This window comes from Hipposideros armiger, unplaced genomic scaffold, assembly GCF_001890085.2.
Source record: "Hipposideros armiger isolate ML-2016 unplaced genomic scaffold, ASM189008v1 scaffold_91, whole genome shotgun sequence".
Classification (NCBI taxonomy): Eukaryota; Metazoa; Chordata; class Mammalia; order Chiroptera; family Hipposideridae; genus Hipposideros; species Hipposideros armiger.
The window spans coordinates 2,384,512-2,400,923 of NW_017731441.1; the positions used below are offsets into that span (position 1 = coordinate 2,384,512).

The following is a 16,412-nucleotide window of genomic DNA, read 5'->3' on the forward strand; positions in this document are numbered from 1 at the left end:
CGGGCGCCCGGCCTGGCCAGGCGTAGCCTTGCTTTTGTACAGCCATTTCCACGTTCTTGTAAAAAGGAAAACACTGGCGACGAACACTAGGTGACCCCCCCCCATTCGCCTTTCCGGGAGCTCCTGGGGACCGCAAGGCGCGGACAAAGTCGTGCGTTTTAGACTGAACTTCGGTGTTTACTTGAGACTTTTTGTACAGTATTTATCACCCACGGAGGAGGCAGATAGCGTTTCTTTGCTCAAGGGGACACAAAGACCAAACGAAGCAAGAGGCGACTCCAACTTTTCTATCCCGCCGGCGCGCTCACTCTCATCCTGCATTGCTTCCTGATGGCTTTTGGTTGCCCGGGACCCAGTGCCGGGAGCTGTTCTCATTTGTTATCGATGTAGTAAGGCAGATCCAAACACTTAGAAGTTTTTTTGTAGTTGTTACCGCTTTTTTTTGGTTCGTTTGTTAATTTATACAGAGATCCCTCCACCCCTTTCAGACGGCAGCATTATGTTCTGGGTTTTGTAAAACTTTTCTGTATCTGAGCATTTCCATTTTTTTTGTTTTGTAATTATTTCTTGTAAATGCATTGTAAAATTTTTATTTTAGGCGTTTCGGCGTGGGGAGGCGGATTCAGATTATGTATATAGTTTCCTAAAAAGCCTTTTCTTCTAAAAACGAAAACAACACCCTCCCTTTAAAAATGCATCGAGTTTTGAGTCAATAAATTTAAGAGAGAAAAAAGCTCTTTTCCCCCCATAAATTTGAAACGTGCTAATTTTATATGCATGTTTTATGAGCTCAAAATACAATTAGTAAATCTGATGAAGGAGAAATCAGCATGGACTAAAAGTGAGGCAACCCCAGGGGAGAGGGTATGATTGTCACGGAGCCTTTCAGTGGAAGGAAGTTAAAATTTATAGATTATTTTGTAGAATTTACTGTGTTAATACGGAATGAGAAATAATTACAAAAACATCGGTTTATACTGTGGCCCTTTGGTGAGTTTTCATCTGAGAGCCTTTTTGTGATTCCTTTCTGTGGGCTTTGCGTCCTCCAGCTAGCTAGCCGGGGATCTGTGCCGCCAGGAGAGAAAACCCTAATGGCGGGATTAGTCCCAGGCTGGATGACAAAGACCACGGAAGGGGCACGGGCCCTGCAATTAACAAGATTGCAGGTAGTATTTATCCGGATTTGGCTCAAGGAAACACAATCTCTGAACCAAAATGTACTGTAACCGAGCCCCCTCCGTCCCTCCTCAGCCTTCCCTCCGGCTTATTTTTCCTTGGGAAAGAGCAAAATAATTTTGTTGGATTTTCACACAAAAAATCGGCCACCCCCTTAACCCCGCGTGAACTGGGATGCAAGTTGCTAACCGATGTGAATGCAAAATGCGGTGTTTATTATTCCTGATGAGATATGAGGTTGTTTGATGCTTTAAATTTTTTAATTATATTTTTTCTAGGTGTTTAATTGGTACATTGCAGTTTTTTTCTGGAATTTAAAGTTTTCTGTAAAACTTTGTCTTCAAGTAACCTGACAGCATTAAATATTGCATTTGAAAGTTATACTGTAGCAAATACATTTTGAAATTAGTCACAACATAAAAGTGAAATTATATTTTGAAAAAAACCCAAAAACCTTTAGCCCAAATCAAAATATGTTGATTTCATCAATCCCTCATTTTCTCAACATCTTTTCTTGTCTTGGAATGAGTGTAGACTATCTATCCAAAAATGGGCCTATGCTAGTGGGTTAATGAGAACCAAATTCAGCCTGCATTTGAGAATAGCTTCAAGTAAAATGCTAACCTGACAATTGACATGTGTAATTTTTTGGAGTCATTTTGATAATTTTGCTTAAACCATTTATTCCTTAAAGTGATTGCAGAAATTTCAAAAAAGGTGTCTACTGCTTCTTCCCAACAAGATAATAAAGTCCCTCCTCCCCCTTTTTTCTGCTTTAGCAATCAGATCCTTTGTGAAACAGTGGTTCCTTAAAGTCTTTGGATATATATATATGAGTTGCCACACACAGTCCCCTCTGGGAGATACTTTGGGAAATCCTGTAATGCTCTGTTAACTCACTAGCCAGCCAGTTTGAGGGTCAGGCCACATTTACTCTGAAATACACAGAGTTAAATGGACTCTCTTCGGTTCTGCTAACTTCCAATCTCAACATCTCCCTGCGATTGCTAAAGCAGCAGACATGTGTGGAGGTACTCATGTATGTGTATGTCCAAGTTTGTATCCATTCTCAACTCATGGCATGTTAAGTCTTAGCTCATCACACATATTAGTAATGTGGGTCTCACTTGGAATGTTTCAAACTATAAAAAGTTTACAGTATGCCAAGAACTCCAGGGAGAGCTGTCCAGTTGGTTTCCTGGAAGGTGGACTTAAATATTTTGGCATTTTTGCATATGTGCCTCATACATAGATAAAATATTCAAAGTCAGGGTGCCCCAAGCTATTTTGTTAGAAACCTAGAAAGGTCTTAAAATACGAATTCCTGAAATTCAGCGAAATGTGTTTTGTTGATTAAAACGACAGGGAGAAAAACATTCTTTAATGACTCCATTTAAAAACAACAAGGGGTGAGGGGAGTAAAGATAGCCAAAATTCGTCTCAGGACTGAGATCCTGTCACACCCGCAGTGTTTCTCCAATTTAAATTCGTGAATTTATTTCATTAGTGGAACTGTGAACTCGGTTCTTGTCAAGGTACGCCACATCGTATTCACGAAATGAAATATTATATGGTGATATGTATTATATGATGGCTTCATTCACTTCCCAAATCACAGGGCAGTATTTCTATCACTTATTCCAATTTTGTTTGGAAGCCATGTGGAGAACGCGGACAGGACTCTTTGGGGACCTTATACAAAGTTTGCATAACTTCCTGCTAGGACAACTGCGGGAAAGTCTTCATCATAAACCGGCCATTGCGAGCCGCCCGGCTCTCAGCTGAGGGTAGCAGGGTTTGCTTGAGGGGTTTTTCCCTTGTTTCTTTCTCCCCCGCCCCCCTCCGCCTTTAAAATAGATACTCACTAGCCCCTTTTGTCGTTGTTGTTGTTAAGACTTAGAAACCAGCCCCCTCTCCCCCACCCCCTCCGCCAAAGAAAACCACCAGTAACTAGGTGTAATGAATTAATTTTAAAACTGGTAGCGGGTACAGCGCGCCTGATCTGCAAATGTGTGTCGGGTAGCGTGACTGGTAGGTCTACTAAAATCATGCATGTGAGAGAAGAACACGCATATTCGCGCATTTCATGTTGCTGACAAAGACTAGGCAACGCAGATTTCTGTCTCCAGAAAAATTTCGGTTAATTCGAGAAACTTGCCCTGGGCGGCAAGCCCCTGGAAGGCGCGCTCCAAAGCGGCCCTGCCTTCTGAGCACCCGCCGCCCGCGGCCTCCGGCGCTCCCGCCCCAACGTCCGCAGCTCGGCCTGCGGAGCAGAGGCTCCAGAAACATCGGCGGTAGAGCGTAATAATAGGTTTGATTCCTTGGAAACTTCAAGTGAAAAGCAGACTTGGCCTTGGCACAGCTCTTTTTCCAGCGTGACTATTTGGCTGGATTGAAAGGACAGGCCAGGAGGGGCGGGGGGCGCGGCCCCCTGGGGCGAGAAGCTGAGGAAGGTGGGCCTGGGTTCCCGCCCCCCAGTCTTGCAGGGCTGGGGGGCCAGAAGACTGAACGAGGGCGGGCGGGTGCACGCGCAAGGAGGCCGAGCCGGGGAGGTGGGCACGCAGGGACCTTCACCCTCGCCCTCTGCTCCCGGCCCCTGGCCCGCCTCCCCGAGTCCAATGGCGAGGGGGGGGTGTGTGCAGAGCTCTCCCTGCCTCTCCTTTTTCCCTCTCTCCCTCCCTGCCTTTCTTCCTCCTCCCCTGCCTCCCTCCTTCCTCCGGGCCCATCCTCTCCAGCTGCGAGCCCGCGGGGCCCGCGCTCCGCCCGCCCCCGGGAACCCAGCAGCGTCAGCGGCTGGCGGCGCCGGGCAACCTGGATTTGGGCCTTGAGTCCCCTCCTGGCGGAGGCAGCCGTCACCGCCCCCACCCCGACCCCGGCCTCCACGTCGTCCTTCCCTTGCTCTGTCCGTGGTTAAGCCCGAGCAGTGGGCGATTTCCTGACCTTCCTTTCTAATCCCGCTCAATTCTTTTCCTCTCCACCTTTCTGGCATTCCCTTTCGGTCGCTTTATCCACTCACTTCTTCATGTCCTCCTTTCCACCTCTCCCTTCCTCCCCTCACTGACTCCAGCACCTTCCATTCCGTTTCCCTGCGATTTCGGCCTTCCGTTTGTCTCTACTCGCGGTCCCTGTCTCCCCCCAAGGCCTGTGACCGGGCCCTCGTCCTGGTCGAAGCCCCAGGACCCTCCCTCTGAGTCTCGGGTCAAGGTCCGCAGGTGTCAGGAAGCGGCCCGTCCCCCACTTTCCTTCGGTTGCGTCCGCACGGGCTCTGCGCGAGAGGGGTCTGGGGGTTCCTCTGGCACCATCGGAGCCTGCGGTCCTGGCGTCGGCTCCCAATTCACTTAGGTGCAGCCTGGACTCGGAGGCCGGGCGGGGTGTCAGCCGCCGGCAGGATTAAGATGACTGATGCTAGGGAAGAGGGCAGAGTGTTTTTGTGTTTAAAGAGGGAAGGATTAGTAGAGAGAAAGTCCTGACCCCGGGTCAGCTGCAAGTCAAACCCTTTTACAATCAGCCAGCGGAACAAGCACGTCTCCTGGTCCGGTCGCAACAAGTGGGAGAAAGGAGGGGGAGGAGAAGCAGGGCGGCCTAGTTGCCGCGCGGGATGAGGAGTGGGGGGTGGCGTGGAGATGGGGAGACCCGCACCCCGGGGCTGGGGAGCGGGAGGGCAGCGGGGAGATGGGGAGACCCGCACCCCGGGGCTGAGCAAGCAGGAAGGCGGCAGGAAGATGGGGAGACCTGCACCCCTGGCTGAGACCTGCACTCCCTGGGAGGGAGGCGGGGAGAGGGACAGAACCCCGGCCCGAACTCTCACTGGGGGGTTTGGGGGACAGTGCTGAGGGGCGCGGGTGGGGCGAATAAGCTCAGTGCGGGCTTGGAACTTCACAAGGTTGGATTAGTTAGTTGTCCATCAGAATTCCTACTTTTTAACAAGAATGCCTGCATCTTCCATTTCCTAAGCAGTCTTCCGGCTGTTCCTCCGATAGGAGCCAGGGGAGAATGTTCTGTGGGCTCTGCTCCAGAAGCTCTGTCTTATAAAAGCAATTTCATTTCCATAAGAAACCAAAGCTAAAAGGCTAGGGCCTTGGTCGCTCAGCCTTTAGCGTCCTTACCAGTCTCTCCAGGAATCATTGCCTTGCTTAGATTTTTGCAAAACTTGGTGTGTGTGTGTGTGTGTGTGTGTGTGTGTGTGTAGCAGTATGGAGGGGTTGAAATATATTAAGGCTGTCTCTAGACCCCGTTCTCCGTTGAGATGGAGGAATGAGGCAATAATTTGGGTTTTAAACGATGGCACGGTTCATCAGAGAGTGAAATCCAAGGGGCTCATCTGAAAAGTAATGAAAACGAGTTTGTGGTGAAGAATGGGGGTGGGGGTTGGATCAGGGATGGAAAGAAAGTAGATACATTTGTCTTCCTTAGCAGTCAGGTTGGGAATTTCTGCTGAAATAACACTGCCATCAAGTTTTAACAAATATGAAAAAAAGAAAAAAGCCAAACAAGTGATATATCCAAATAGAAAAAGATTATCTATTTAGAAAGAAAAAAAATAAATTACAGGATTGCCATATTTTCCTCTAAATTGGCTTTTCATCTTTAAATAAGAAAACATCAAGGAGAGAGAGGGAGGGTGGGGGGGAGAGAGAGAGAGAGAGAGAGAGAGAGAGAGAGAGAGAGGGAGAGAGAAAATTTTAAAAACATGAAACAAATAACTAAATAACTCCAAGTGAACTGACACACCCACAGCCTACCCTGGGTAACACTGGTACACTAGGGTGGTAAACAGGGTCCGAGTTCCAAAGCAAGTAACAGATTGCTACTTGGTAAGTTGCTAAGTGTAACCTATGGGGAAAATTTGTCTGTGGCAGAAACTCTGGACATTGTCAGTAATTCTGAATGCCCCACAGGCAGCTCACAAGGATTTAATTGCCCCAGGCACTTCAGAACAAGCATGTGGGTACATTAAAGATGTTGTTTGTGAAGAACAGCAGGTCATCACATGCAAAGCCTCAAAATAGTCAGCCAGTCAAATCAGTGGAAAAAATCAGCTTTTGTTAGATTTTGCAGTTTCAGGAATTAGGCATTCACTGCAGAGCTGCAGTTTTGAGAAATTGCAATGTCAGGCATGTTCCCAATGGGGAAATATTGTGAGAGTGTGGAGGAATGTAAGATTGGGTTTGACAATGGGGAAACTGACAAGAGTTATCACCCAGACATTGTTTTCTCTCTGAGCACCCCGGAAATGCTAACTAGAGATGATATCTAGTGGCAGCAATAGCACTCTGTTTGTCCTACACACTTATAAGATACGAAAACAAGAGTCTTAGACATCTAAAGGACTGACCAAGGATTTCACATGACAAATACCAGAATTTATTGGGCAAAGTACATTAGAGGTATGTAACACCTTTAGACAGTGTAGTAGCAGTGTCAATATCAACCGGGAGAAATTCAAAGCAGAGGCCAACTTGTCGTTCTACTTCTAAGCAACAGAATAGGTGGAAATCTAGGTGAGCATGTTTTAACCTGGGAAAGAATTTAGAAACCTCACACTTATAAGTAATAGGGGGAAATATCAGTAAGCGGAAAAGCCCAAGCTTCAACAGAAAGTTTAACATGAATAGCCACGTAGATAGAGAAGTAGGAGCTTCAATTCTTTGTGTTAGAAATTGTACTGAAGAGTCAAGTTTGTCCTTGTAAAAATTGGCCATTTGCATTTTCACCTCACGGAGAAATGACATGCTTGCGCTCAAAGAAAAGGAAGAATCAATGTGAACAGTTACCCAATATGGTATTTATAGTATTTCTAATCTCTGTTGAACCGTAGTACAGCAACATGGGAAAGAATATAAGAATTGGAGTAAGACAGAACTGCAGTTGAATCGTGGCTTGTCACATATCAGATCCATGTCTGTGGTCAAATGTCCTTACCTCTGCGTTCATATTTTTCATATGCAAAACAGAAATAATAAAACCAACTTCATAAGAATATAGTCAGGATTAATGATCTAAAGTATATACAATGTCTAGCAAATAGTAGGCCCTTGATAAATGGTCATTTGACAGATAAGCCTGTGTCAGCTCAGGCAAGGATAAAGGGGCGAATTGTGACATTAAGTGCCAAATTTGGCCAAGGTGAGAAACAATTGTAATGGTACAAACCAATAGCCCCATTCATCCATATTAATAACAATTTCTCTTTCGAGTTACCTGACAATCATCACATTCATTCATTCATTCATTCATCTGTTCAACAAATATTTAATACAAGTATATTTTATGTCCAGGTTATTATTTGAGCACGTGTTATGTGTGTGGCCTGTTACCAGATGCTGAGAATGCAAAGATCAGCCTGATGGGGCTCACTGCCCAGTGGGTGAGATTGATTGTCACATAAGCAAGTGTGATATCCAGGACTACAGTAGTGGGACAGAGGTACATGCTAGTGGCTACCTCATCATTCATGCCCAATTTGGGGGAGTCAGGGAAGGCTTCTCAGAGAAAGTGAAAGCTAAGGTGGAAACGAAGACATCCTAGTATTGATCTAACACTACCTATGGTGGGTCTTCCCATGAGGCGTGCACACTGTATTTCTTTATGCATCGATGAAGATGGTAATATAAATTTGAGCAGAGTGTATATGATAACTGCTTTATTTTTCAGTGAATGGCTGCTCCAGGACGGCTTTGAGTTGTTGAACACTTAGACTTAGATATTCAATAGGGCAGTGGTCTCTCACATTCAAGGTGCATAGGACACCAGGGGAGCCTGTTACAAATTGGATCCTCAGACCCAGGCTGCCTCTGGGGCTCCAGTGGGACTTGAGGCTCTGCACTTTCTCAGGCATGCTCCAGGAGACGCTGAGGCAGGTCCTGCGTGACACTCGGAAAACCCATGTTAGGAGATGGGTCCGAATATTTTTATGGTAAAGAGATGTTAAGAATGTGTCTAGATCATTTAAATTTGAGTAGCAATTTATTGTTTATAAAATGTTCTCACTTAATTGTTCATAGATGATTTTTGAAAAAAATTAAATTAGTGGGAGAAGAAAAAAATGTAAGCTTATTAGAGTTTGAACATAATTTTATAATTTTAAAAATATAAGATTATTAGAATCTTATGAATAACAAGGGCTGACTTACTGATTTTTTTTTTCCATTTTCTGACTGGTTGTTGTGGCTGCCTCTGAATGCGTTTTGCCTCTCCTGAAGTTCGGTTGAGGTGAAACACGAAGTGCATAGGCCACACACACATCTTTGCTTTAAAGAATGGTTGATTAAAAGGACTAAATAAAGTCCTATATTGTGCCTTATCAATTTCTAATTTTACCAAACTAATTTGTATTTACACAGACTAGGTCTGTACAGCCCTTATGAATGCAATATGAGCCAAAACATTCACGTTAATTAGTTGAGAGTTAGTTTAATGGCATTGGGAAAATAGAAGGGCATTTAATAGTGCACATAAGATAGAATAAATTGGTTTAGTCAGATAGATTATGATTATGATCATAATACTATATTATTTAGCTATCAAGTTTCTTTATATTGTCATCTGTAAAATGGGAATAGCTTATTGTAAAAAAATAATGATACATTAAGTACTTTAATTGTCTGAGAGGAAGAGGTTGTGCAAATAGAGGGGGTAGCCATTTTAAACAGAATAAACTATTGTGTATCAGCAGTATTTTATCTAGAAAGCACACTATTCTGCATTATGGATGTTACTATTACTGCCAATCATAACAAAGACAGCATTCATTATATTTATAGACACAGATCTCAATTAAGGTATGGCCATGGAAGAAATCAATATCTATTTGAATAACATGGGAGAAAATAAATTTTAAATGGAATCTAATGACAGAAAATGTTTTATGTAAAAAATCAAAACTATGTTGATAATATAAGAATTCCAATATGGCTTTTAGCTAATTTCAGGATACAAAGCATCATTCATGAACTCTGATAACCTATGCATTTTAACTATAGCTTTTTGGAAAAAATGACATTGTCTTTGTTAACTAAATCATTCATAATTTTAATGACTAAGAATCGCAATCCAGATAATCAGGCACCCATGAATACTGGGGAGGGCAGAGTTTTTAAACCCTCGTTTTGATTATTACCACATATTGTTAATACCATTGCTGCTATTATTATTACTACATACAGGTTCCTGTGTACTACCCACAACATTCAGGACTATATAGACATTTGTCACGACATGGTTTACATACAGAACAGAAAATCCTGCACTCAGAAAGAGAGGAAGAATGTACTGGAACAGAGTTGTATATAGTAGAGTTAATGAAATGAAATAGAAATGTAAAATCTAGGGTGACTCTTAAAGCAGTCTTGCTCATGGTCAAAATTATAATATTGGACCAAGCATCTTTTTAGAAAGTTGGTAGAAGTCCTGGGGCTGGGAGCATTTATAACCAAAATAGACAAAAAGTTAATGGCCATATTTTAGCAATGCTTTGGCATATGAGTTTACATGTTAGTATTTTCCATCTCTAATTCTCTCCGAGTTACAAGGATTTAAATCTGGTTATGTTAATCTTAGTAAGATGTTAATGTAAAACCTTTCTTGCTCATTTAAAAAAAATAAATAAATTATTTATATTAGTCTGTCAAATTGAGAATACTACTAGAAATGTGTTCTCAATTTTAAAATACTATAAAATTTGGATGACAAACTAAATTATGCACTTACTAAAGGAAATTACATAAAAGGCTTCAAATGATTAAAACATACTTTATTATTCAAAATGAATATATAACCTGTAGTAACTATTTGCAGAAAACTAAAATTGTATTTAAAGTCACAGTTCAAATTTAGTCATTCATTTGCATTAAAAATAGATAATTTTAAATCAGTATAAGCTACAAGATCAATCTAAATTTGAAACAGCTTACGTTTTAACTGAATTCGAAGCAGTTCGATTCTATTAAATTAGGTTTGAGAAAAATAGAACATTTACAAGAACATTTTAAGGTGAAGTCTTCACTTTAGGATTAAAAAAAACTTAACCAAAAAAGGGTCAGCCCTCCATGCTTCATCTTGCAGTGCCTGCTGGGAGTCTTCTCCTCTCAGCTTCGCATAGATGAAGGCTTTCTTTCGCCATAATATATTCTGAGGGAGCAGATACCTCTGGACAGAGACCACATGAAAACTAACATGCTCAACCAAACCTCCTGAAGAACAGAAATTGCCTGGCTTGATTTCTTTTCTTTTCAAATTTTGATTTCAAGCATCAGCACAGTTCCAGGGACAACAACTATTTATTGAATTGAGTCAGTACAGCAGGGCAGAGGCAGGGACTTCAGCCTGCTGGTAAGGAGCTGTTGATCAAAGAACCAGTACAGAGGAGGGCCACCTGCTTCACCCCAGGAGGCCCCACCTGCACCCCTAGGTCCAGTGGGCCCCATCAACACCACCTGATGGTGCAAAACAGAGAAGGCACCTCGAGGGCCCAGCACAGTGCCTGGCACAGCACAGAACACTAGGAGCAGTAGTGCTTTTGTGGCTGTTGTCCTTGTGGTTGTTAAGGAGATATACAGAAAGCAAAATCCCGTCCTGAGAGCAGAACACAGAACTGGTTCCTCCTGTGGTACGGTGCTTGAATACCAGAGGTTGTGTAAGAGTAAAGGACTCGCATGTTTGTATTACATAAATACTAGACTGAGTGTGGAGGCCAGGGGGCTTGTTTTTCAACTCTGAATTTCCTTAGGCCTACTAGGACCTGCTTTGCAATTTGGCACGTAGTAGGGTGCAAGAAATGTTTGTCAAGTGAAGTGTTACAATCATTGTATTGTGTCATTTTGTATCGTATCATATAGCATTGTATCATGCTATGCTATTTCATAGCATATCAAGGTACGGTTTTCCTCTCAAGACCATAAGGGTAAAGCCAATCTGGTGCAGGCACCTGGAAAAGAAGACACAAGGCAGGGAAAAGGCATTTACCCCTCAGACGGAAAACTAGAACTGTGAAGGGGACCTATGATGAGCCACAGGGTGGAGATTTACCTCTTCTGGCTTTAATCATAGAACTATCAAGAAATCTAGGAGGGAATTTACGGGAGATAAACCTGAAGGCAGTGACCTTGATGTGGAAATACCTTGACAGCCAGATCCATCTCCAGACGCCTGCCTTACTGCTCTCCTTTGTTACGGTATGAATTTGACTGTGTAACTTGTTTGTATGTTTAGAATGTGTGAAACTGGAAATTTATTTCTTATAATTAGAATGGTGGGTGACAGTAATGTGCAAAGGAAAGCAAATGGGCACCTATGTTGGATGGCAGGGCCGTGCCAAATGAAATGTTTCAATTTTGTCCCCTCCTCCTATGGTTTCTCAAACTGTGAGCTGAGGTACCTCGGGGGTCCCATAAAACTCAGAGGGGTAGCTTAGGATATTTTTAAATTGTGAGGGAAACACAGCAATGCTGGATCTTTGGTCAGATGCCATGTGAGTTATACCTTAAGGTAGCACAGTCTCGATACCTAACTGCAGCTAAATCCCTCTTGATGACCTCATCTCTTTATGAAACTGTGTTTTCGGTAGTTGCTACATCAAAAGCAATTCTTGTGGGTAAAGTGAGGCGGATGAGGAAAGAAGGTGTTGGGATTCAACCTGATTTCAAGGTTGGAGAAGCTGAGCAGTGTTCAACTGGTGCATGCAAGCCATTCACTAGTAATTTTGGTTCGTCAGGGAATGAAGTGAAAGACTTGTTTTTTTCATTCAATTTATGTAATTTTTTCAAATGACTGCTTAGCTATTAGGACATAAATATTTATTAAGTTGTTAGACTTAGCTGCTTAACAAACAGGACTGTTAGATATTTCTTTTGACCTGTAGCACTATAAAAAAATTACCGGGATGCTAAGTGTATGGCAAAATGTATATGATGAAAATTGACATTGAATTTGTAGCTTATATATTGATTTAAAATTATCTATTTTTGCTTACATTATGTCAATACAATGGCATCATTTAATTTGAGCTGTAACTTTAAATATAATCTTATTTTTCTGCAAATAGTTACTACAGGTAATGTATTCATTTTGAATAATAGAGCATTGGTTTAATTATTTTAAGAGTTTTATATAATTTCCTTTAGTAAGTGGATAATTTAGCTTGTTATCCAAATTTCACATTTTTAAAACTGAGAATAAATTTCTAATAATATTCTCATTTTGAAAGACTAATATAAATGCTTTATTTTTTAAAATGAGCAAGAAAGGTTTTACATTACTATCTTACTCAGCTTAACATAACAAGATTTAAATCCTTGCAACTCGGAGAGAATTAGAGATGGAAAATATTATTATAACATGTAAACTTATATGCAAGGCGTTACTAAAATATGGTCATTAGCTTTTTGTCTATTTTGGCTATAAATGCTCCCAGCCCCAGGATTTTTACCAACTTTCTAAAAAGATGCTTGGTCTAATAATTTTGATCATGAGCAAGACTGCTTTAAGAGTCACCCTAGATTTTATTGGGTTGTTAGAAAAGTCATGACATATTTTTCTATGTTTTTCATTGCAAAAATGTGTCACGACTTTTCCGACAACCCACTACATCTCTATTTCATTTTATTAACTCTACTATAATATAAACAACTCTTCAGTATATTCAGTTTCAGTATATTCAGTATAATATACTGTTTCAGTATATTCTTTCTTTCTTTCTGAGTGCAGGATTTTCTTTTCTGTATGTAAACCATGTGGTGACAAATGTCTATAGTCCTGGATGTCGTGTGCAGTACACAGGAACATGTATGTAGTAATAATAATAGCAGCAATGGTATTAGTAATATGTGATAGTGATAGACGTGGCCATTCATTGATAGAAGTGGTCAGCTCATTATGTGAAGTTGGCAGTTCAAAAGGTAGAGGGGGTCAGTGTGAGTTATTACTGATACTCTGAAACCAAAACATTTGGTTAACATTTTTCTTTTTCTTTCTTTCTTTTTTTTTGAAGATTTTACTGGGGAATTGGGGAAGGGGAACAGACAAGTTGCTGTCCTTTTGTTCTTCAGTCTAGTTGTGGAGGACGTCGCTTCACTGGCCCATGTTGGCATTATCATTGCGTTCTTCCTGGGTGAGGCAGTGGGTCACTGGCCATTGGATAGCCACTCATGCCAACTGCCAGCCACCCATGGCAGCTCACAGCAGCCCATTGAAGCCCCACTGCAGTCCAGACCATCGCTACCACCCACAGCAGCCCAGCTCCAGGTCAAGCCGCCGTTCACCATCTCAGCTGTAGAGGGCACAGTGTCACTGGCCCATGTGGGATCCGAACCAGTGGCCCTGCTGCTCAGAGCTCGTGCTCCCAAGCCAACTCTTAACCAACGCGTCCCTCGGCCGGCCCAACATTTTTATTTTTCAAATTATTTTTATCTTATAAACTTATTAAATGTATATAGGTAGAAGAAAATGCCCCTTTTGAAAGAGATAACTCAATTATGCATATTAAATTACTTTCTTCAAAAGTGTTTTATTGCTTTTAAATTTTTTATTTTATTTTATCTTTTGCCAAGGAAAATTCAGAGCAGCAATGAGCGAAGCAACAAGCAAGAACAATAAGGCTATGTTTGACCAGCAGTGTTTTGGGCCTTAGTTTTAGCACAAAATGAAAGACCTCAAGTTTCGTTGCCTGTTTCACCCAGCTCAGGGGGAATATATGAGATCATTTAGATGCTCGCTATAAAAATACTCTTAAATAACCTCTTGCCCATTGAAGCCGGGACTCTGTTATAAACGTATAATTGCTTTTGAACTAGATGTGATTGAATATTTTGGTTGGATGTGTTCATTACAATGACTAGAGCATAGGAATAAGTAGAGAACATGATCCAGGCTAAGAAGTACATGGACTGTTAAGAAAATGATTAGGAAAGAGGGTTTACCCAGAAGCTAGAAGTGGATCTAAAGCAGAGGGGGCCAGAAATGGGTCATATCGGAGGGACCAAAATATTAGAAAGACAAAAAACGTTTGGCAAGGAGGCCACCCTGCCTCATAGATGTGTTGTGTATTATGTCTTGTTGCAAAGTAGAGGACCTGGGTCAAAGATTGGGAACAAACGTTAACAATCACATCCTCTACCTATGCTTGTATAGGATTCTTGTTAGTAAGGAGACTTTTTAACCCACCTGTGTATAGTAAATAGTCCCTTCTAATAGTGTCCTGGAGCCACCATAACAAAGTGCCACAGACTGGGGTGCTTAAAACAGGAGAAATATATTGTCTCACGGTTCTGGATCCCAGAAGTCTGAGATCAGGTTGTCATCAGGGCTGGACCCTCTGACGCTGTAAGGAAGAATCTGTTCCAGGCCTCTCTCCCAGGTTTGGTGGTTTTCAAGCAACCCTTGGCATTCCTGGTCTTATAGAAGCATCGCCTATCTCGGCTTCATCTTCACATGATGTTGTCCCTGTGTGTGGAAATCTGTGTCCAAATTTCCCCTTTTTAAATGGACACCAGTCATAGTGCATTAGGGTCTACTCTACTGCCCTCATCTTAACTTGATTATCTTCAAAGACCCTATCTCCAAATAAGGTCACATAAGGGGGTTAAGACTTCAACATCTTTTTGCAGGGCCCTTCAAGCCATAACATTCACTTTTTTTATTATGATACTAATAAATTTTCTTGCCCAATAAACACTGCACATTCTGAGGGCCCTACTAGAAAACTGACTAGTCTTTTGTGGGCATTCAAATATTTTATGTGCAATTATCACCTAAACCAATTTGTAAACCTTTTAATAAAACCAGTCAGGACCCTCAGACTGGCTTGGTGTCTACCTTGAATTAACTATATAACAGCAGAGTAGAAGCTTCAGGACAACAGAGGGGACTCACTGTAGTCACATTAAGGCAGCACATAGTGGGCACTGGATCAACTCATGAAATTTATTGTGAATATCTTGCTTCAATCACAGGAGAAGGAAAATTGAACAATGCTCTGGTGCCAGATTTGGCCTCGTTTTTCTTATTTGCTTTTAATTCAATTTATCTTGCTATATTAAGTACATCTTTGTAATTCATCTTCATCTCTTTGAGAAAAATGCAACATATAAAGAGATTAATCACTATTACAGTTTACATATATAATCTTATTTAATCCTTACTACACCACCAAATTATACGTATAATTATTTCCCCCTTTTTATAGATGAAGAAACTGAGAGGTTAAGTAATCCGCCAAAGGGCATATCACTTACGATGGAAAAATTCAGGAGTCAAATCTAGAACTGACAGATTCTAATATTTATAATTAATGTAATACATATGAATATTTTAAATAGACTTTAATTTTAGGTTTCCAGCAGTATTGAGTGGAAAGTACAGAGATGTACCATGTTCCTTCTGCCCCCATTCCCCCTCCACAACCTCTTTCACTATCAACATCCCCTCCAGAGTGGGACATTTGTAACAATCAATGAACCTGAACTGACACATTATTTTCACCCAGAGTCCATAGTTGACATCAGGGTTCATTCTTGGTGGTGTACATTCTTTGGGTTTGGACAAATGCATAATGACGTGTATCTGCCATTATATAGTATCATACCGAGTAGTTTCACTGTCCTAAAAATCCCCTGTGCTCCATCTATTCATCATCCTTCCACTCTAGCCCCTGGAAACCACTGATCTGTTTACTGTCTGTGTAATTTTGCTGAATATCTTTTTAAGGCAAACAGTATTTAAGGCTTATAAAGAAAATGTCCACCCCTTGTTTCACCCACTGTCACCTCTCAGTCCCATTCCCCATCAGCAAGTTGTTATACTCCCTTTGGCTATTTCCCCATAATTTATTTTCACATTTCTGAATTAAAAGTTCATATTGCTTATTCTTGGATTTATTCATCTTAGACATTTGCAGCTTATTCATCAGAGACTATGAAGCTTTCATGTTCTTTTACATTCTTCCCAACTCTCCTCTTCCCCTAAGTCGGTCTATCATTGTTCTCTGCTAAATCAGTATTAATTATACACCTTAGTCTGAACTTGGAAGTACTGTCCATGGCTGAGCCCAGTGGTAAACTATGACTATATATCCTTTCTTACAAAACTTTGTTTTCCCTGAAACTATTAACGGTCTCATTTTGTAAGAGTTGTTCGTTTACCTCATTTTCTCTGTTTCTGTTACAAATACTTTCCATAGTTTATATCAGTATCATTAGCACCTTTGATACTATCTTCTGCAAGATTAAACACATCAGGAATTT

The 16,412-nt window shown here is 41.4% G+C and overlaps 1 protein-coding gene across 1 annotated transcript in view; it reads left to right on the plus strand.

Annotated features, from left to right (window-relative positions):
- SOX1 (SRY-box transcription factor 1) overlaps positions 1-16,412 on the plus strand; it is a 38,125-nt gene that overhangs the window by 1,886 nt on the left and 19,827 nt on the right. Inside the window, exon 2 of the mRNA XM_019644755.1 lies at positions 1,050-1,166. Coding sequence (XP_019500300.1) covers positions 1,050-1,166 — 117 coding nt within the window. The remainder of the gene's footprint in view (positions 1-1,049; positions 1,167-16,412) is intronic.